The sequence below is a fragment of the Polyodon spathula genome, chromosome 16 (genome assembly GCF_017654505.1).
Source record: "Polyodon spathula isolate WHYD16114869_AA chromosome 16, ASM1765450v1, whole genome shotgun sequence".
NCBI classification, from domain to species: Eukaryota; Metazoa; Chordata; class Actinopteri; order Acipenseriformes; family Polyodontidae; genus Polyodon; species Polyodon spathula.
The window spans coordinates 28,043,062-28,065,490 of record NC_054549.1 but is presented as its reverse complement, the minus strand read 5'-3'; the positions used below and the strand labels follow the sequence as shown (position 1 = coordinate 28,065,490).

General features: G+C 37.9%; 1 protein-coding gene across 4 annotated transcripts in view; it reads left to right on the top strand.

The window, feature by feature from the left end:
• The window catches only part of LOC121329154 (plexin-A1-like), a 199,184-nt gene that overhangs the window by 28,809 nt on the left and 147,946 nt on the right, over nt 1-22,429 (top strand). For all 4 annotated transcript variants that reach the window (XM_041274549.1, XM_041274550.1, XM_041274552.1 and 1 more), the window contains one exon: nt 9,507-9,689. In XM_041274549.1, the coding sequence (XP_041130483.1) occupies nt 9,507-9,689 (183 nt within the window). The remainder of the gene's footprint in view (nt 1-9,506; nt 9,690-22,429) is intronic.

The following is a 22,429-nucleotide window of genomic DNA, read 5'->3' as shown; positions in this document are numbered from 1 at the left end:
TTCAATTTTTATAGGATCCTGACACATGCAGTGTAGAGCGCAGAATGAATCTCAGTGCTGCATAAACGCAGCATTCTGTATTCAGTTCTATGCTCAAATTTTTATGCATTGCATTTCATGTAACAAGAATGGTAGCAAATTTGACCACAAATACATCAGACACTTGCAAGAATAACATAAACTAGATAATTGCACGCTGCCTGAAATGTACTGAAAAAACTATATACTGCGTCTTTAGGTTTTTTCATGACACACAGTTTATTAGTTATATCTTGGTAGGTACAGATACACACAGCATGCCTTGGTTATCAAAATAGCTGAGCAAACGGAACAGCTCCAATAAATGCACTCGCCATCATTATCTTGCTGTCTGTTTCAGCACTGGTGTGGATATAAGGCTATTACACTTGGGCTAGCAGCAAGGTTTGACCCAATTAGAATCACCTCTGTTATACTGTCTACCATTATATCATAAGCAGAACTCCTGGCCGCCAGAGCATTGATTGACTGCATGCATTTGAAAATAATAAAAGTAAGCAAAAGAGAAGGATGAGGGGGGGCACTTTAATTCATATCCTTTTTTTTAGAGGTGTTTTTTTTTTTTTCCAAGCAAATAAAGAAAAACACACACAAAGCTTTCAAAGCTCTTTTATTCTCTCTCAAGATGTTTCCATTTTTCCCCAAAAGGCCTGATTTATGGAAGTTTTCCTGCAAGGTGTCCTTAGTGACAACACTCTGGGGGAAGGGAAGGTGGTGCTGTTGCTAAGGAAAACCAACTTTTTCCTCTACTGACTTTGACATTCCATTCATGCATTTTATTAAATGTGTCTGCTGAGCTGCACTGGCAGGGCCTGTGTCAACATTCTCCCTCCCTCCTCTATCTCCCATCTTATCTCTGTTGGCCTTGCAGCAATGCTCACTAAAGAGTTTCAGAATGAGAACAAATTACTTGAATAAAGGGTCACTGGTTTTGAACTCCGTGCAACACTTTGTATGTACTGTACCTGACCTCTGTTCAATCTGCCAGCTATTGGTGTCTCCAACATGATCTGTGTGTCTCTCTTTTGACAGGTTTTAATTTAAGTCCTGTTCTTGTAGCAGCTGGACTACAACTTTTACCTGCAAAAACTAAAGAGATATCACTCAAGAACAGCTATTTTCATTTTTCTGTTTCGTGTACAGTGAATCTCGACATCATAGCTTTTAAAGTTGGTTTGCACTCAAACATGGAAACATAGAACCTTTTTAAGTACCTACTCAATACTTTCATCACTTGTTTTGTATTTAGAATATTAGACTAGGGTCCTGGTGATAGTAGCAGTAGTCATGGAAGCAGATTCTGCCGCCTTCTTGTTTATTATTTTAGTTTTCAAACCAATGTTCTTGGGATGTAAAAGGTTAACTTATTACCCCCCCCCACTGCAATGTTTAGCTTTTCAATCCCTAACAAGGCGGTTTGATGTTAATGAACTAATTGTCAGTGTAATTATTTATCTATTTATCGATGCTGAGGAAGCGATCGTAGCCTGTGCAGTTGTTGCAGTCAATGCATACAGCTGTATTTGTTGTTTTTCATAGTTTGCTGAAACAGAGCCGGAAGAGTCGGATGAGAACAATGATTGTAAACATGAATCTTTCCCATATTCATCAGCTCAAGATACATTTAAGCTACTGCATACTGGAGAAGAATACAAATATCACTTAGAAAGGTCGGGTTAGCAGTGTAGGTCACGCAGCCTATAGCGGATTTAACAGCTGGCTACTTTCTGGGAGCTCACTTATTTTAATTAGCTCTGCTAAGTTATTTTGTGGAGGAATAGCATGGTGCTAGGATGATAATCATTTGGTATTAGAAAGCTTTATGCTTTTTTTACGTGGGGCCCAATTTGGGGTTTTAAAAAATATATTATCAAAAAGCTTATTCATAGTCAGCTGTAATCGTAAGGGGTTTTTTTTATTTCTATTTATTTATTTTTTTAGAAAAGATTGGCTAATGTTGCATATAGAAGAATAAATGGAAATAAAAGGATAAAATGTGCACTTTGTAGGAAGAGGTTAGCATTTTGATAGTTCAGTACAGTGCCAGTAGCACTTGTTCTGTCTATCCCACAGGAGCTATGAAACTGCATGGCAAAAGAGTAAGCAGTTTCACATTTAAACAACTGAAAACATTGGCCATGTCATTAGTCCTTTGCATATTCCTTATTGTTCTCTGACCAAGCTCCCTTGAGTGGGTTTTTTTTATTATTTATTTATTTTATTTTTTTACACCTTCCCACAGGGCTGGAAATCTAGATCTTCCAGCAAAGAAATATCAAAGTATAATTCTTTAGACCTTATTCAAATATGTTACAACTAATAACATTATAACCTGTAGGGTTATGATGAAAGGTATTAACCCAAACATTTGTCTAATAGTTTATTTAGTTTCAGAAGACAAAACATATTGGGATTAAAATTAAACCTTGTCAACTTTTGTTATAGAGAGGACATGGGTGTTAAATGGAACAAGCAGGGCCTCACAAAATCATATTCCAGTATTGCTCGGCCTGCGTCTCCACTGCCCTTTTTCAATGAAGCCCCACATACAATGCCTTGCTAACAGTGCCTACACTATGAACTGGCACAAACCTTGGTAGAGCTTTAGACCTAAAGTTGGCATTTTTTCCAAAGACGTGCTGTGAGCTGCATTAATTGAGAAGTTCCCACTACAGGCCTGTTCCCTAGTTTGTACGTGCAAGACTGTCCAATTCTTAAGAGTCCTACTCAGTTCTGAGTCGGTGATTTAGAACTGAGGCTGTAAAGAAAGGGTCTTGCGTTTGGGCAGCAAAACGATCTGTCTCTGTCACCGCATCAATTTGATTTATATGAAGAAAAATAGCTTGTAATGAGCCATTAGCAGTATGAATATTTAAAAAAAAAAAAAAAATTAAACAAAGTACAGACCTGGCTGTAAGTGGAATATGGCGTGACCTGTTTAATAAGCATTGAGCAATAATCCATATGTCAGGCCAAGAAAACACCACAGCAATTTGGTGAGGGTGCTAGGGAGGTGCCCAAAGACAGTTTGACCCCATAACTTTGAGGATCAAACGGCCAAATTAAACCGAAGATGACATCACAAACTTTGTATACATCAGAAGAATAGTAGCTGTAATTACTTTTTAGCATCTATTGCCTAATGTTTGTCTATTTATTTATTGATTTATTTATTTTTTATATGTCTGCATGCATGTTGTCGTTCTTCATCTTCCAAGCATTATCCTTCCAATGATTTTAACTTTGACAGTTCCCTGAGCAGGAGAACAGCCCTGCTTAACTCTCTATACTGGTCCCTAGGAAGGATTCAGGCCTTGTTGACTCCACCGTTGGCCTGCTGTTGTCGTGACAACACTCATCCTCCTCCTAAGGCAATAATATAGAGTGATTTCATGGTTCAGAGAATCCCCCTTGCTTCTCATCTCACTCAAACACAGACATTGGGATTAGCGAAAATGCCTTCAGAATTACAGAGTGATATTGAGTATACCCCAGACACACTTTTTTATAGTTTCATTATTTTTAAGATGTATTTAGTTATAGATGTATCTATCTTTAAAACTTTTGGTCACCCAAAAGTACAGCTTGAACAGTCCTTCAGGCCTTGTCCGTGAACAGCTCTTGTAATGGTTAGAAAGAAGTTTGAGGGTCAGACAAAAATGTTGTATCAGTTAAAACCAACTTCCACGTGGTTGGTAATCTGGCTCTTGATAACCTGTTACCAAGATGTGAAATTTAAGAAATTGAGTGTTTATGTTAACAGAAAAAAAAACAAAAAAAAAAACAGTTGTGCCTGATCTCTTTGTCTCATCATACAGTTTTTGAATTATTTGACATTATCAGTTACAGAAAATAGGGCCTCATTATCTATTGTTTATGGATAGTGCTGTTGAACTTTGTTCTACTATGTCTTGTACGCTACTTGATCGTGGTTCTCTCTGTTATAAACAGAAGCTCTTCGAGGTGGATTTGACACCAGTATCCTATCATGAGTAAACAGAATCTTAACCTGGAAGCATGCCAGCAATCGTATTGTTATATTGATTTAAAAGTAATATCTGCTGCACGCAAGAGCGCATCACAGCGTTTCCTGAAAAACAAAAGCTCTTTTGATGGCTGGTATAGTTAAGTGGTGTGTTCATCTTGCATGCTTTTGAATCACAGTATGGGTGTAGCTGTTGTAAGCTATAAACTAAAACAATGCAAATATATTTCCAGTAATAGGGGGTCAACTTGATTTTACTTGCATTCTTTTCCACCCCATGTGTGCCACTAAAGATGGCAGCGACTGTAGTAAACTGTTGTCCTTTTATGTGGATGATATCTGTGTGTAGTATTAAAACACATATATACTGGCATTGTAGATGAAGTTCTAAGCTGCACTTTTTAAACATTTATTTTTTTTGGTCTTGTTTCTTGAGTGGGACAGCTATAACACACTTGCGATGCGTCCATTGCCAGCAAGGCTGCTTTGCAAACTATCCAAGCTTAGGTGATGGATCTGGATTACATAGATTCCTTTTTATTTTAGGAGCTGTGAATAGTCTTGGCAGACACCATTTGTTTATTGCCAAACCTCTGAACTGGCTCTTTTTTGTCCATGTATTGCACTGATGCTCCATTTTGTTTCTTCCAAGGGACACCCCTCAAAAACAAATACAAATCACATTTTATAGTGTCTCTCGAAAGAGCTTGTAATTGCACTGGGTAAAACTGCTAATGCAGAGAAATAAATGCTATTCGCACAGAAGCTGGATCTTGAGATTTATTGTAATACTTCTGAAAGGAGCTTTGCATGCTTGTGGTGCTTCGCAGAATTGTATGGGTATCCCTTTCTGCTCATTAATTTGCCATAAGGGCTTGTGTCTCACTAGCTATGAGGCAGGTTAATTGTCTGGAGCAGTTTCCAAACTTTCTTTAGTTCAAATATCACAAGTGTGTCATTTTATATAGCACCCCATAAATATCCATTCAGTATACTGTACTGCAGCACATTTCCTGAAACGTCCTTTAACGTGACATCTGTGGAGCCATGGCCACTTGATAACTTAACACTAGTACAAAAGTCAAGGACAGATAACCCCCCCCCCCCCCCACCGAACTAGAATTCTTGAGTATTCCAATTAAGAGATCTATGACTCTGTGTGTGAAATTGAAACTGTTTAGTATCTTACTGTATGTGTGAACAGTGTGTGAGGCACTACCATTACAAATAATGTACTTAAATGTTGTCTATATATTACACAAAAAAAAAAAAAAAAGGTATGTAAAAATGGTATGTTGGCAAAGTTGATGAAAGACCTGTGTTTCACTCTTGGGATTTGTCACCTAAAACCCCTTGGTTCTATTACTGACTTGTAATACATTTGAAGACAGCTATTGTGCTATATTTAAACAGCTAGTGTTACCGAGGGAGGCAATTACAGCAAGCATTATAAGAATCTCCAAAAAGATTAAATTCCCCGGAGGAAAGTAATAAAATAGAAGTACAGAAACTGCTGATAATCAAGAATGCCCAAAGAGTGCTGCAATTTACAAGAGATTTCAGACAGGCGCTTTTATAATGGGAGGGCCATTGTTGCTAAGTCTTACTGAGCCTGCAGATGGTTTTAATTAAATAAATAAAATAAATAAATAAATAAATAAATGGTTATTTATTTTTACCTTTGCTGTGGCCTTTGCAGGCAACACAATTACTGTGCTGACCGCTTTGATGTTTTAGACCAATGGTATTTGCTAAAGTTCTGTCAAAATAGTAATGGTTACCAGTTTAAAAGCACTGGTCTAGAGGAACCAGTTTTATTAATCCCTAGAACTGTCCTCCTTACTGTAACGCTCTTTGAGCCAGATAATGTTGGCAGCAGTAGGATGTTATGAAGGACCTCTTCAAGGTAATACAAGGTGGGAAAGGCAGTTATGTCTCTTGTAAACTTCTAAGTTGCAACAATTTTAATTATAAGCAAACTATTTAGGAACAGTATAGTTTCACTTTTGCCTTGCCTGCTCTGTAGATAGAACAGTAAACCAAATTCCTCTGTCAGTCTGACACAGTAACAGATGCTTTATTTAATGAAAATGCAAACTATCACATAAACAAACCTGCAACTTCATAGATAATCGGCTTTAATCCCTGCTTGTGTATGTGCTGCGGCTTGCAAGCAAATTAATTTCTACACATATTTACACAGGTAAAGCCTGCTGAAATGCAGGTTGCATTTCCAGAGGTTCCCTGTCACCAGAGCAGGACAGAGCTCACGATCAGCCTCAGTTACAGGCTTAGAACATCAATTAATTCAAAGTTAAAACAAGCATTAGCATGCCATAGAAAACAAAGAGCAATGTTTTTATTGCGCTGGTAGCTGCTGTCAGACTTGGACCTATTTCAGATGCAGTTAAAACAGTGAAACACTTTAATACACTTTACTCAAGATACTATGTGTATCCAGACCTTCCTGTCCTGCAGTTTTGAAGAAAATGCACCTCTTTTGCTTGTGGGGGGATTTGTTTTTGATGGCTAATGGTCTGGTGGTCACTTTCTTTTCAGTTTCAGCTACAGTGCATGGGTTTCAGTTTCTGATACTAGTGTAGTCAGTTTTGTTGTGGTTTCCTGTCTTTCTAAAAATTGGAAACCAGGTACAGAGCAATGGAAATGGAGATACTTTCCTACTGACCAGTCCCCCGTCCCCTGCTTTGCTTAAAAAGGAAATGAGATGGAGATATGTGTGGCATTTGTAGTGTTTCAAAGGTAACTCTTATACATATAGGCCAATGCCTTCCTCCTATAGCATCTTAATCATATGCACTGTCAACTTTATCCAGTTACTTCCTTGTTATTAAATGTCAGCTACCTGTAGTTTGTTTTGTGCTCAGGAAAGGGGGGAAGGAAGTCTGCCATTCTTTTGAATCGCAGTGAAACCTGCATACTGAACTAAACATTTCTGTTTCATTTATCAAAGGTTCCTCTTCTAAGAATGTATGAACCCTCAAGATAAATACTGGTACATTGTAGCAACCAAGTATATTCTAGATACATGTGCCAAAAATAATGCATATCAGTATTATCTTGCTGTAAACAATTTCTGCACAAGAACAAATATTTGTTTATTTGAGCTTCTCTGGAAGCTCCGTGAGGCCTACTGTTTTAAGAAAAAAAACAATCTATTTCAAACCCTCCCAACAGTGACTGACTGACTGACAGAGTGCCTTTTCAGTAGCGCATGGGGTTGAGGCAGGATTCTTTACCACTTCAATCAATGAGATATTGTAGAGATAAGATCCTGCAGAGGTAGAAGCTGGGCAGACTTTTGGAGTCTGCAGATTGTCCAGCAAGTCTCTCACATATTGTGTGTCATTGTGGAGGCTGGAGGGTAAGCAAGCTAACCAGAAAATCATCAATCATGCTTCATTAAACATTTTAACAATTTTCTTGAGTGGCTCAGTGCTTTCCAGGAATCCAGAGAAGGTAGCACGAATCGATTAGGCAGCCAAGCCAGGTTATCTGAGTTAACAAATAATATTTTGTCCAACAAGGAAATTGTTCTGGAGATTATACGGTATATAGCAAATACAATTACAGTGTTGTATGGTATAAAGAACTGTTTCCTTTTCAATTCATTTTGTACTACAGAATTAGACTGCATTTTAAAAACTGCTTCCTTGAAGTGGTTTGTGAAACTGGCACTTTGGGGAAAACTCTGTATTGCAGTGCTTTGGGAAACCTATGAAATACAGAATCCAGTCCCAACACCACCACTCTGGTATCCTAGAATAGATGAATGCGCAATCCCTAAACTGGCTTTGTAATTTCCATGTTTGCAGTAAGTGTTTAGCATCTATTAGGACTGTCCCTTATTAGAGCCTATGTGAAGTTTTCATTTCAGTTAATCTGCAGTTATCTGGTACATAAACATTTTATGAACCCATAAATGGTATTGCACTTGAATCTATATAGACGGCAAGCTCCATTTCTCTGTTTAAAGAAACATGTAGCTTTGTCCTCCAGGGCAAGTGTAGTAATCCCTGCTTTTCAATCAGTCTGTCTTTTGGTTTTCTGCTCACCACCAGGTTTTAGATGCAATTCCCTAGTTGCATTCCATGGCTTTTTTATGTATTCTCATTAGGCCAGCTTGGGGGCCAGGGTCTCTGCTCCAACCTCATGCTGTTTGAAATGTGATTGTCAACTGTAAGCAACAGAGGCCATATGAGTGGAAGGGGGGATTGTCCTTGTAACTAGTAATGAGGGCCTTCTGTTCCCCAGCACGGGCCATCCTAGGGGGAGACACCTGTAGATGCAGTCACCTTTTGGCAGCAGAAAAGCACTTTTAGACTGTTCCCCTTTGAAGAAGGTTTTTAGTCATGTACATGTCCTTAATATTTGAGTTTTCAGAGAAGGTGATTGTGGCTTCCTCCCTCATTGATAGACTGTCTGTTCTCTGTACGTGGGGGCACCCCCCCCCACCCATCATTACATGTAGTATATATTATACTGCACTATATTATTATAATAATAATAATAATAATAATAATAATAATAATAATAATAATAATATAATAATAATAATAATCATAATGGCTCTCAAAGGGCTACTTTTAAGCCCCTTTTGATAATAGGCAAATAATTGACACTACAAATATGACTTCATCAGCATTCTGTTCTCTCTAGACTTTCTCTCTGACCTCCTGCCCCCATTCTCTTTCTCTGTTACAAACAATGGGACCCAACATTAGTGAAATGATCAGGTTGGGTACTGTTGACTGCTGGCAAGAAGTTTAAAATGGTCTCCTGAGCCCCTATCCTGAGTTAAAAAAATAAATGAGAATGTTATGGTAATGGATGGAAGCCCTGGTTAATACTCTAATGGTAATGCAACATGTGTGCAGATTCCTTTTCTAATATGACTCTCGCTCTCTGAGAAATTTCTTGGGCTAACCTTGTGAAAGAAACTTGTTTTAAATTTTGGAGCTTTCCCCATATGCACTTCAGTAGACAACCAGTGCATGTCTTGTTCACAAATGACTTTTTATAAGTTAGAAATTCTACAAATAACCCCTCTGCTGTTTAATTACCCAAACCAGTTTCTCATTTCCATGAAGCACCACAATGCATACGTGTGCATGGCACATACAAAGATTTACATACAACACTTTTTTGGTGATTTGATTAGCCAATATTGTAGTAATGGCTTATCCAAGTGAATTAGCTGACATCACCCCCCCCCCCCCAACAATTAGCAGGGTCTTTAAATTTCAATGGAAAATCTGTGCTAATCTGGGTGCCAGTTATTATCTCCTTGTTACGTATGTCCATGTGTGTGCAGTTAACTACTCGCACATGAACATATATGCCTATCGCAGATGCATAAATTAATGGGATTTCTTGGGAGCATTGTGCTGTGGACAGTGCTAATGAAATGTAAATCTATTGCAAATCGGTTTTAAATTATTTCTCCCCTCTCTGTCTTTTGCAGCCCTTACAGATTGATGACAATTTCTGTGGGCAGGATTTTAATCAGCCACTGGGAGGGACAAGCACCATTGAAGGAATACCCTTGTTTATCGACAAAGACGACGGAATGACTTCAGTGGCAGCTTATGACTACAGAGGAAACACTGTCGCCTTTGCAGGGACCAGGAGTGGGAAAATGAAAAAGGTAGGAAAGGAACATGGGCACATCCTCTTGTATCTGCCTATGGGGATGACCTTCTGCCTAGGGCATGCAGTTGTTTGGTTTGGTGGCTAATTTGGTAACTAGACCCACTATATTGAGTCCCATAAGTAGTTTTGCTTGAGTGCAAGCAATGTATAGCGACATTTGATGTTTATAAAACTTTGTGTACATTAAGGGAGTGTAGAAATATTCCTATCTCTGTCCTATTGCATTGTATACAATAAAAGCTAATGCATATACTGTAGCTATAGTTGCATCATCGTGGTAGTATCCATCAAGGTTACTCTATTAAATGACACACAACATAACCTTTTTGTAATACACACTATTAACTTACATTCTGATCTGCAATTTCTGACAAATATTCCACACACTTGTAGAGAATTGTATTGCATTGCTTATGGCATCTGTCTGTGTTGTCATCCATCAGATTCCAATTACATTATCATGTTGCGTACGTGACGGCTTGTGATTACGTGATGCGTGACAGCAAGAAATGCCATCATGTGGTGTTGGCATGATGGATAGTATGCATGCAGGTGTTGCCATTTTGACTTGCATGTGCATTGAGGAAACTGATGAGCAGTTTGAGCCCTGGTGCCCAACAGGCAGCTCCATACAGTGAATGTATCCCTCAATTGTCTTGTTAGTTGTCCCACAATCATTAAAATGAATATACACCAGGCATTTGCAGACTTGCTGTTTATGTGTTGCATGCAAAAGCACACTAATTATATCATTAGTTTGTGGTTTATTTAGCCTTTACAGTATTTTTCATTAAAACTAGGTCCTGGTTATCCAAGAGTTCATAGTTATCCATTCAAGTCCATTCAAGCCTGTGTCTGATGTAATTTCTAAAGGTGGCATTCATTGAGCTGCAGTGTTTGAATATTGATACATATAAAGGACCTTTTTACAGTGAGTTTTGACTGATGCTCTGTGCAGCATGTTAATGAATGTGGCACAAACATTTTTTTCTTTTGATGTGCAACCCAGTAGAAGTTAGACCTTGAAGATTAGAAGGGGAGGGGGGAGATCCGGCCCTGGCTTTTGCGGTGTGCTAACTCTGCAGAGATGAGGAGGAAAAATCAATAGCTGATTTTTGAAGTGACACATGGTGATTGGCATCACATTTCATCGAGTGTCTGTCTCGCTCGTACCACATTGAGATAGAAATTGCAGTTTTTTTCAGAAACGGCTCCTAAGCTAGCGGCCTGTGGAAAGGGGAGGGAGGAATCAGTGGCCGTATGGAACTTGGCGTGAGCAGACATTCCCTTTTCATTAAAACATGATTGTGACTCATCTTATTTTACGTGTTTCACATACCTTCAGTAGACTGAAACCTACTGGGATTTTCTGAAGGTTTTTGAGCAGTGAGTGAATTGTCCACCATTGGGGACTGATCAGGGGACCATGGTAAATCCAATACAAATGCATTAAGAATGCAGGAACTTTTCAGAAAGCTTCCCAGCAATTAGTATTTAAATAGTCTGTGTTTTTAAATTAATTTTATTCACTTATTTATAAATGCATTTTGCACTGCATCGGACTCGTGAATCTCAATGAAATGTTAAGCTCAAGTCTATTGATGTGCTTTCAGCACAGATTGTGTCTTGCCTAATTCTTTCAGTCCACTTCAGCACAAAATGCTTTTATTGATTTATTCTTAATGTGTAAGACCTGTTATAAATCTTCTACAATCCTGTATTAGAAGTACTGTATAAAAGTCAAATTAGATTAAATGAATACTTAAAATGAGATCAAACTTGTTTTTGTTGGTCACTTCTGATTTTACTTACGCAACGTGTGAACATATCGTTTAGAATGTATTTAACAGGAAATCTAAGAATACCCTGTACATGTTGGGAGTTTTCATTGGTGAGTATTTGCCAGAAGTGACAGTGCAATGGTATCCCTTTACTAAGAACTCTTGTACTCACAAGTCATCAGCTGAGTTCAAAGGTCAGGAGCAAGAGCGCCAACTCTCAAGAGAAAACCGACATAGCATTCTGACAAGTTAAGTATTCCTGTGAAGGAGGCTCAAAGGTTTTTGTAAACCAGTCACAGCCAGGCTTGCCGCAGTCCATTCAACTGCTAATATCTTCAAAGCAATTTACATTCTGTTTTACGGAAATTATTGGTTAAAATCTAATGGCACCCTTGATAATGACCTAAGATTGCTGCCATATTCAGAAAGTGTGACTTTTTGGTTTCCGGATATTGAAGACCCAGATGTTTTCTTAATACTTAGTAAGAGGTGGTCCTGTGGTTTTTTTATTTGATTACTCATATTCCTACAGTTTTAAATCCTATAGTTTTAAATGTTCAGGTAATTAAATGGAATTGTCAGCGTGGCGGTGAAGCCATTCTTAGTGCTTGTATCTGGCTGGGGAGAGGAGAGGGGGGCAGCAGGAAGCAGAAAATGCTATCTCATTTGATATCTGAATATTGGATAATTAATTCGATAAGTCTCTACCCCCATTAAGTTAATACTTGGTGGAAGCACCTTTCGCAGCAATTACAACTATGAGTCTGCTGGGTTAGGTCTCTAACTACTTTGCACACTTTAGATTTGGCAATATTTGACCATTCTTCTTTACAAAACTGTTCAAGCTCTGTCAAGTTCCATGGGGATTGTTGATGGACAGCAATCTTCAAGTCATGCCACAAATTTTCTATTGGATTTAGGTCGAGTGGATTTAGTGCCACTCAAGGACATTTACCTTTGTTCCTTAAGCACTCCATTCTAGCTTTGGCTGTGTGCTTTGGGTCATTGTCATGCTGAAAGGTGAACTTCCGTCCCAGTTTCAGCTTTCTTGCAGAGAGCAACAGGTTTTCCTCAAGGACTTCTCTGTACTTTACTCCATTTATTTTCCCTTCTATCCTGACATTTGGCCCAGTCCCTGCCGATGAGAAACATCCCCGTAACATGCTGCTGCCACCACTTCACAGTAGGGATGGTTTTCTTTGGGTGATGTGATGTATTGGGTTTGCACCAAACATAACGCTTTGCATTTAGGCCAAAAGTCTTTTTTTTGCATACTTCAAATGGGATTCAGGATGGGCTTTCTTGAGTAATGGCTTCCTTTTTGCCACCCTACCATACAGGCCAGATTTTTGAAGTGCTTGGGATATTGTTGTCACATGCACACTTTGACCAGTCTTGGCCATAAAAGCCTGCCATTGGCCTCTTGGTAGCCTCTGTGATCAGTCTCTTTTTTGCTCTGTCATCTAGTGTGGAGGTATGGCCTGATCTAGACAGGTGGAGGCCATTTAACTTGGTGTGTGATTTTGAAGGCGATTGGTTACACCTGAGCTAATTTAGGATTGCTATTACAAGGAGGGTGGACACTTATCCAACAAAGCTATTTCAGTTTTTTAAATTTATTTATTTATTTATTTTTTTAAAATTAATTTTCTACAAATTTCTAGAATATTTTTTCACTTGTAAATATGTATATATTTTTAAATTGATACAAATTATTATTGAAATATATTACAAACAGTATTTCGAGGGATTGAGCTTATTCACTATGGAAGTTGTTTTGCCCTTCATGGAACTACTGTACCCTAGGATATATTTGCAGAAATGAACTATTGCCAAATTCTGTTTTATTTAATGAAGCTCCAGTAACCGTATTTGCATATTTTACTTTGAATTCTTTGCAACACTTTTTTTTTTTTTTTTCGAATGTGGTGAAAAAGCGAGTGGCACAGAGTGGAAAGTAATGTACCTACTCTGAGTATTCCAGTGTTGACACAAGAAGTGATGGGCTTCTGCAACAATAGAGAGACAGAGCGAGAGAGCAGTGTAAACAAAAGAAGGTAATAAAAATACCTTGGGGAGGAGGATGGAAATGAACACTGTGGCTGGAAGCTTAAGTTCTGGCAGGGAAGCTGCCTTTGAGATGAAGATTGCAGTGTGTTCCTGGATCATGACCACAGACTGATGGAGAATATTGTCTGTACAGACTAAATCTTTGCAGGAGAAAACATTTGTCAAGAATCTGTAAGCACTGACATTGTGATACTTTTACAAGTGAACAGTGGTGGCTCGACCGTACAGACAAGTGAGGCAGAGCCTCGTTGAGAATCCAAAAAAAATGACTTGACGTAAACGCACAGTATTTTAGAAAAGTTGACACGAGTTCACCTGGGACTGAAATAACATCCAAAATTGCAGTTAGCAGCCACTGAAGAACACAGGGAGGTCAGCAGCCATTGAAGAACATAGGGAGGTCAGCAGACATTGACTTTATTGAGTGAGTTGTATGTAAAATTTATGCAACATGTAGTCATGCATAGTACATTCATCTTCCCTGAATTATATCCCCCAAGGCAGTTTGTGCATCTAAATCATGGACAGAAATAAGACATGGGTAGCATTTTCAGGCTTGATGACTTGCTGTTTAAAGGTTTAGAGATTAATTACAAACCTGAGTTTGATGTTTATCTGTACTTTATGACCAACAAAGCTATTTTCCTTATGCTAATCACCCTACAGTAACTAGGCCCAGTGTGCCTATCCCACCCATTCATTTGCCATGGAACAATGACTGTTCAAACCACTTTATCGAACTCTTAATTAATTAAATACATATCTTGGCATTACTGTAAGGTAGGGTGAAATTGGGTATACAGTAAACAATAAAATATCCCCTATATTTCACACGTCTGTGATTCTCTAGTGATAAGAAACTTGATGGATGAGTGAGCCCGTGCTGCACAAAGGCACTTTGTCTTGCATTCTTGGAACCTTGCACACTCAGCAGTCTTTATTGTGTCAGTAACAAGTGCTGGATAATGTGGACGAACCTGTGTGGCGTTTAACCACACTGACTGTTGTGAGGCAGGAATGAAATCCCTTAAGTGATCCAAGTGACAGCTGTATAGGGAACTTGCAAAACAACTGTTGGCATTCTAGTTCTGGCTTGCATATATTGTGATAGAAATCGCGTGATGGGAATTGAGCAGCTGTTTTTATCCTCAACTGTTTCTGACCCTTCCCACTCCCCTCAATACTGTAGTTCTCCAGCCCACCCCCACCCCACCCACCTCAAAAAAAAAAAAAAGTAACAGTAACACACACTTTTAATGTGGACGTGAAAGAAAAAGAATGAACAATTATTAACACTGAATCTAGAAAAGAAATGCACAGTTGGAAGAATACATTTAGCAAAACAAAACTCCTGTGAGCAGGGATGTTCCTTTTAATGAATTTGGAATTTATAAAATGATATCTAATAAACCACTAAAAATGTAAAATATTTTTCACTCCTTTTTGTATACTACTGTAAACACAGTCATCTACAATATAATTTGAAGTAATGTTCATTACTTAAGGTACATATTTGTCCAAGCACATTCTTTTTATGATTACATATCTAAAAGGGGGGATTCCAGATTTGCCATGGTGTGGTGCAGCCTGTACTATACAGTGGGAGGCAATAGAGCCTTTACTGTCATACATTGGAAGGCAGTGGTTAAAAGTTTCACATTGCGTGATCTCATTAAAAAGTCAATAAAGATCTCATTGAGATTTGGAACTAGCTTTCAGCTTGTACAGCACAAATAGTATAACAGATGGTCCCACTGTTGTTTAAAATCAATGACTAGCTTCTGACTTCAATTGGCTTTTTTCTCATTTGATTTGTACCTGAAATCACCTGGGTGGAGGCAGCTACATTTGGAATACAATAAAAGTGTATTGATTAGGACTGATATTCTGAGTAATGTATGTACCAGTCCTAGAATGAGTGGTTTTTCTTTTTTTTGCAATGCAATTTATAACTAGTTGTCATGCCATCAAAAACATATAAATACCTTCAATGTTTTTGATTCAAGCAGATGCTCCCATGAGAAACATATGTACAACATATCAGAATGTTGGGCAGCTGGCTCTATGAGCTAAAATATAATACATATGTTATGGACCGTTGCCGTAATGCCCAGGCAGTTGGCGAAGTGCCCAGCTGCGGTGGGCAGATGCCAAATTAGCTTCAAATTTTGTCATTTTGGCATCTGCCCACAGCCACCCGGGCGACAAAAGATTTTTAACAGATACAGTATAATACAAATAGAGAGTGAATTACCTTTGTTGCCTCTAAGCGCAAAAGCGCACCGCCACCCAGATGCCTGTTGCAATGTTTATTTTATTATTTAATAATAATAATAATAATAATAATAATAATAATAATAATAATAATAATAATAATAATAATAATAATAATAATTTTTATATAGCACCTTTCATAGTGGACCACCATCACAAAGCGCTTTACAAGATACGAGACTGGGGTCTGTGAACTTTGCATCAGTTGCAGAGTCACTTACAAGAACATCTTGCCCGAAGGATGGAGCACAAGGAGGTTAAATTACTTGCTCGGAGTCACACAGTGAGTCACTGTTACAAGCCTGTTTCTTTAACCACTGGACCACACAGTCTTCGATAGCAATAGAACTAAACAAAATATCAATGCACAGATTATTTTCATCATGGGTTATTGCAGAAATACAACACAAATTTATGAGGAGAGTTGCATTGTTTGAATGAGAGACCATTCAATGTCAGCAAGAGACTAATAATAAAACAGTTAAGTTTAAGCATGTAAAAGCCACCCAGTTAAATGTATTTACCTGAGACTCGGGAAGAACAGAGTGTCAAAACGAATTTATCATAGCAATATTAATGAATCATTAATCAACAGCATAAAGTTTGTATTTTTCTTATTTAGAAATATGAATGACAATTTGACATAGAAGAAAACATTTTCTTATATAAAAAAAAAAAAAATATTCAAACAATATTTTTTCATGTCTAACATTAGTTGACATCAGAGCTGAGACAATTAGACATTTTAACAGCATGTCATTAAAATAAATAGAAATCATTGTTGGTCTACTGGTTAAATAAAGTTATTCGACACACTAACTGTGAACTGCAGTAGATACCCAGAGGAATTGCACTGCTGTGTTACTTTCCATTAGCCTTTCGTTTGTTACAACAGGGCACACTAAAGTCTTTCTTCACCTTAGCCCGGGTGGCTGTGGCCAGTTGACGAACTGCCTGGACAGATGCCGAAATGACATAAAATATGAAGATAATTTGGCATTTGCCTGCTGCAGCTGGGCACTTTGCCAACTGTCCGGGCATTATGGCAACTGGCCGATTTATTTATATATATAATGTGTATGTGTGTATAAAAAGATTGGTGGTGACCTAGACAAACAAAATAAACGTTTATTGTTTAAAAAATGTTCAAGGGCTTCTCAACAAAAATTATTGATGCCAGTTATTGACAAACAACTATAAAACAGGACCATGTGTCCGTCCTCTTCCTGATAATTGTTTGTTTGATAGAAGAAATGTCAAAATCCAATGTCATTTTTCACTGTTCGCTCTCTGGCCCAGTGTAGCACACAGAGTACAGTGTTCCTGCAGGGAAGCACATTTGTTTCTATTAGTTCTGACAACAAGGCATGAAAGACGGCTGTTCCTCTCAGCTGTGCTGCTGCTGAGCGTGCTCACATGACAGCAGCTGGGTGGATAATTCCAGCTGACTCCCCAGTCTGTCCCAGTCAGTCCAGCCTGACTGAGTCTCACAACAAGCAGGGATGCAGCTGGGGGGAGGGGAGGGGTGGGATAAAGGACACACACTGCCTGTTTACCTTATCAAATGGCTTTTTAAATACTGAGCAACAAAACTATCAGGAAAACAAGAGGCAGTCTACAAACTTTGAGGTTTTTTTTTTTGTCACAAGGTAGTTTTCCTCAAATTCCTTCAGTTTAAGTTGACTTGTAGAGACACACATATAAGAACATAAGAAAGTTTACAAATGAGAGGAGGCTGTTTGGCCTATCTTGCTCATTTTGGTTGTTAGTAGCTTATTGATCACAGAATCTCATCAAGCAGCTTCTTGAAGGATCCCAGGGTGTCAGCTTCAACAACATTAATTGGGAGTTGGTTCCAGGCCCTCGCAATTCTCTGTATAAAAAAGTGCCTCCTATTATCTGTTCTGAATGCCCCTTTATCTAATCTCCATTTGTGACCCCTGGTCCTTGTTTCGTTTTTCAGGTCGAAAAAGTCCCTTGGGTCGACATTGTCAGTGCCTTTTAGAATTTTGAATGCTTCTTTGTTCAAGACTGAACAGATTCAATAATTTTAGCCTGTCTGCATATGACATGCCTTTTTAAACCCGGAATAATTCTGGTCACTCTTCTTTGCACTCTTTCTAGAGCAGCATTATCCTTTTTGTAGCGAGGTGACAAGAACTGAACACAATATTCTAGATGAGGTCTTACTAATGCATTGTACAGTTTTAACATTACTTTCCTTGATCTAAGTTCAACACTTTTCACTATATATCCAAGCATGTTGTTGGCTTTTTTTTTATAGCTTCCCCACGTTGTCTAGATGAAGACATTTGAGTCAACATGATCTCCTAGGTATTTTTCATAGTTTTCTTCTTCAATTTCAGTGTCTCCTATATGATTTTTATAATTTATAATTAGGGCTTCTGATTTTTGGTTTTAACCGATAAAAACGATAAAACACCCTCGATACAAAAAAAATGAAATTGGTGGATAGCCAATAAACACCGGAAAAACTGTGTAAATGGTTAATGAGTTCAAGTTGACTTTACCCTTTTTCCGTTCAAAAATAAAACCAACTACAAAAATAATAATAAATACATTTCCCAGTGCTGCTGGCCAATGTCCCGCCTTCCTGACTTGCATCTGTCAACGATTCGTTCTGAATACTGAATACTTTCCAGCTAGTGAGTGACAGCATATTCCTACATTTCTATTGGAGACTCTGCCTGCAAGATTTCAAAAGAGATTACAATCAGGATGGAGGCTTTTTAGCGGGATTTAAAGCTGTATTACAGTTAAGATGCAGAGGATTTATAACAGAATTGTGGTGTAATGTACAAAAATGCCTACACACAAAAACCCCACAAGAATGTGCCCGTGACCATAGTGATTTTGTTGTGGAAGACAGCAAAGGAGAGAAGGTAATACTTAAGTGTACAAGTACTGTGGAGTTACTACTATACATATTTTGACAGAAAAGAAAAACGCTCAAGCATTTTGGAAAGTACAATATATACACACTGCTAGTTGACAATATATAAAACAATGTGCACTAATCAAATAAAAATGTACAATTATAAGAATAAAACATACAAGTGACAAATAAATATGTGAAATATAACAGTGGCATTATTGACCCTGTTACAATCTTAATGAAGTGAATCTTATCTTTTAGTGAAGATGAAACAAAAGATTTGAACACAAACAATTAAGATGTTTTATTATTTCTCTCTCATATGTGTGGCAAATGGGCCTGTACTTAACTGTCATCCAAAGGTTACAGTAATTTATCTCTTGAGGCTGGCTGTCTTTATGGTATGATTTGGCTTTATGGCTCTCGCTCTCTTTCTCACACTCATGTGTGGCGAGTTTGCCTGCATGTATGAGTCTTTTTGACTTCTCTTTTTTGGGAGAGAGCTAATAAGAGTGGTTTTAACCGCTATTAAGACCATCCCTGGTGTCCTGCCTTTTCTGCACCGCCACCTGAAACCCAGCACACAGTCGCTACATTGCTGTCAGAAGTGGAGGCGAGGCAGGTAGCCTGGCACGCACTTGGAAGCTGGCAGAGGAGAGTGTAAAAATGCAAAATGAAACTCACCCAAAATAATTGGCATAGGCAAAACTATGCCTATGCCAATGTTGAAGCATTGGTCGAAACTAGACTTTCCCAAAATAATGGCTTGGGTGAACCAGATTCGCCCAGCATCAATTTTGAATCGTTGGGGGGAAAAAACTAGACTCGCCTGGGCTAACCCTGAAATTCAGTGAAAATTGTTGAAAAAACGGGATTCGCCCAGTCGTCTTTTTCAAGATCTGAGCCAATCTAGATTCGACCGATTTTAGATGTCGGCGAATGCCGAAAAAAAATTGTAACTGGGATTCTCTCAGAAACCCTTGGAGAAACTGGATCGGCACAGGCAAAACTAAACTCTCCAGACCACCGGGTTTCACCCTTAACACACATCCTGTATCAGTATCCCTGTTTGTTTAGCCTCCCTTTGTTTGACTGTTGCATGTGAACATAATTGTAAACAATCAAACCAGCTCGTAATTTAGGCTGCCAAAAAACAAAGAGTTGAGCCTGGAACGTCCCAGAAAGTTACATTTCAAGTGTTCAACCATATTCAAGGTGAACTAGCAGATAAGCTCCAGGAAAACAAGTTAATCTTAATTAAACCTCTGTGTTGTAATACATATCCATTTGCACAGTGATTAACAATTCATTCTTTTAACACCTTTCCATCTGCAGCAACAGATTTTGTTACATTTTCCAAGCTATTTAATAACACGTAATATTTCCTGCTTCAGATCACTGCTGTGTGTTGGTTTCCTTGAATTTTACGATACTTGGGGTGGCGCTTCCAGTGTATAAGCTATAACTGCACTGGTTTTATTGTTTGATGCAATACAGTAAGGATTTTTTTTCCTGGCTATTGGCTGCAAATCCAGGTCACTGACTTGGGTGGCAACTGTGAAGGAAGGCTCAGTAGATTTCTCACATTTGGCTGTCTGCTTCTGATTGTTTGCCATTCTGTACTTGAGGACCAGGATATGGTGTTAGATCAAGCTGGCCTAAGTCTCAACACCCTTATGTTCTGTGTAATGTGTGGGCGAAAAAAATAGCATGTATTAAAAAAAAAAAAAGATAGCTGTGGGATCTGTTTTCAATTATACATGTTTTTTGTGGATACTTCTAGTACTGTATACCGATCAGCTGGATCTGTATTTAAAATAAACTAGCTTTCAACACCACAAAAGTTCTCTTTAGGAGAAACTCATTATGAATAATTATCACAAGGAAATGTTTGAGGTTCACTTAACGTAAAGGTATCTGTACAGTAAAATGACAAACCCAGTAAATGTATTGTTATGTTTCAGATTCTAAAGCCCATTTTATTGAAAACCTACAGTAAAACTACAGATAGATATTTAAAAAGTTATGAAGTAACTAACTAAACTAGGATACTAACCATGTGAAATCAATGAAGCTTTAAAATAAAATTAAATAAAATTAAAGTTATTAAATAAAAAAATGAATTAAATTAACAAAAGCTTTAATGTGTGTGCACTAGTTTTCACAATTTCAGACCTGGGGCCATTGAGGCAAGCATAGCAGTTGAGCGACATACTTAACTTCTGGCCTCTGACCTATAGACTGAAATACATTGCACAAGTATTTCTTAAAATATATATAAAATAAATATTCTATAGACTCGATATATTGCAGATAAAAAATAAATACAAAAAAGATGAATGGTACTTTTACCTTTTGTATATATGATTTATTCTTATGAAACCATTTCCCTTTTTATACTGTTTGTTAAAAATGGTGACCTGTTAGTACTGTATTGACAGGGAATATACTATAACTTGCTGCCAAAAATCCATTGTCCGTTTGAGATACAACATTCTGAAATAAAACACATGTAAAGCCTTGTTTCCCTTTGCCACTGGGATTGAATTGATTTCAAATTGAAGTTGGTAAAATCAGCAGAAGAGTGCCATTGACTGGGACTTTGACAGAACAGCCCGGTCATTAATTTAATGGTGGAAGTTATCCAATTGCAGAATGTGAAGCACGGCAGAAACCAATTTGACAGAACGGAATGCTCCGAATTAATTGTCCTATTGGGGGAAATATTGGTTTTAGGTTTGATGTATATAGGCGATTGAAATCCGTGGTGCAGCGCCAGGTTGCAGACAGGATTGTACTCTGTAGATGGAGCCAAATGTAGCCAGTCCCAGTTTGATATTGGCACTGAGTTTCTGGTTTCATAAGACTCCCATTGCAAAGCAGTTTGAGCTTCTAAGCTTGGTCACACCTTAACTTTTCTTCTCAATACCTTATTTTCTCAGCTCAGGTGTAATTTCATTTAAGCTCAAAGTAAAACCATAAATGATTCAAACTGGTAGGTAACGAGAGTCTTATTGCCACACGCATTTTCAGTAGAATCCTTGCTTGAATTTTCTTAATCATTTTAAGATTTGTTTTTTTTCCCCAGTATAATTGTTTGCAATTGCATGCTTGTGCAAGGGTCACTACTTCCCAGTCAGTTGACTAAGAGACCGCAAGGCTGTGTACAAACACACTTGATTGATGTCATAAACACACCGAAACATGCACAGCATTTCAAACCTTCTCATGACTGTTTATATTTTATATGAAACATCAAACTGAAGGACCGGCAATTAATGAAAATTCAATGTAGAGGTTAAAAATGGCTTGTACTGGTTTGTACTTTTTTCAAATTCTTTTTTGTTAGTATCTTTTTATAATCCAGTTTAATTATACAATTCTGCCTTAGTTGGAGATGTGTGTAGTCATGCGTGAAGGTGAATTCAATGTGTTTTTCATGTGAGTTTGTACGTGTAGAGACTAGGTATGTATATTTCATTTAACATATATAAGCTCTGGTTTTCAGAAAATTCATATCCATACAGCAGTGTTTGCATTACAATTAACTGGAGAAAATAAATCCCTATACACATTAAGGTGGACCACTTATCTAGTTTTGAATCTCTATGTATATATTCTGTTTAATCACCTTTTATACTTGCGGTCAGTGGATCCTCAAATGTGTGAGTGACATCTGCTTATTTGTTTTAGACCACCTGTATGTGATCCGTT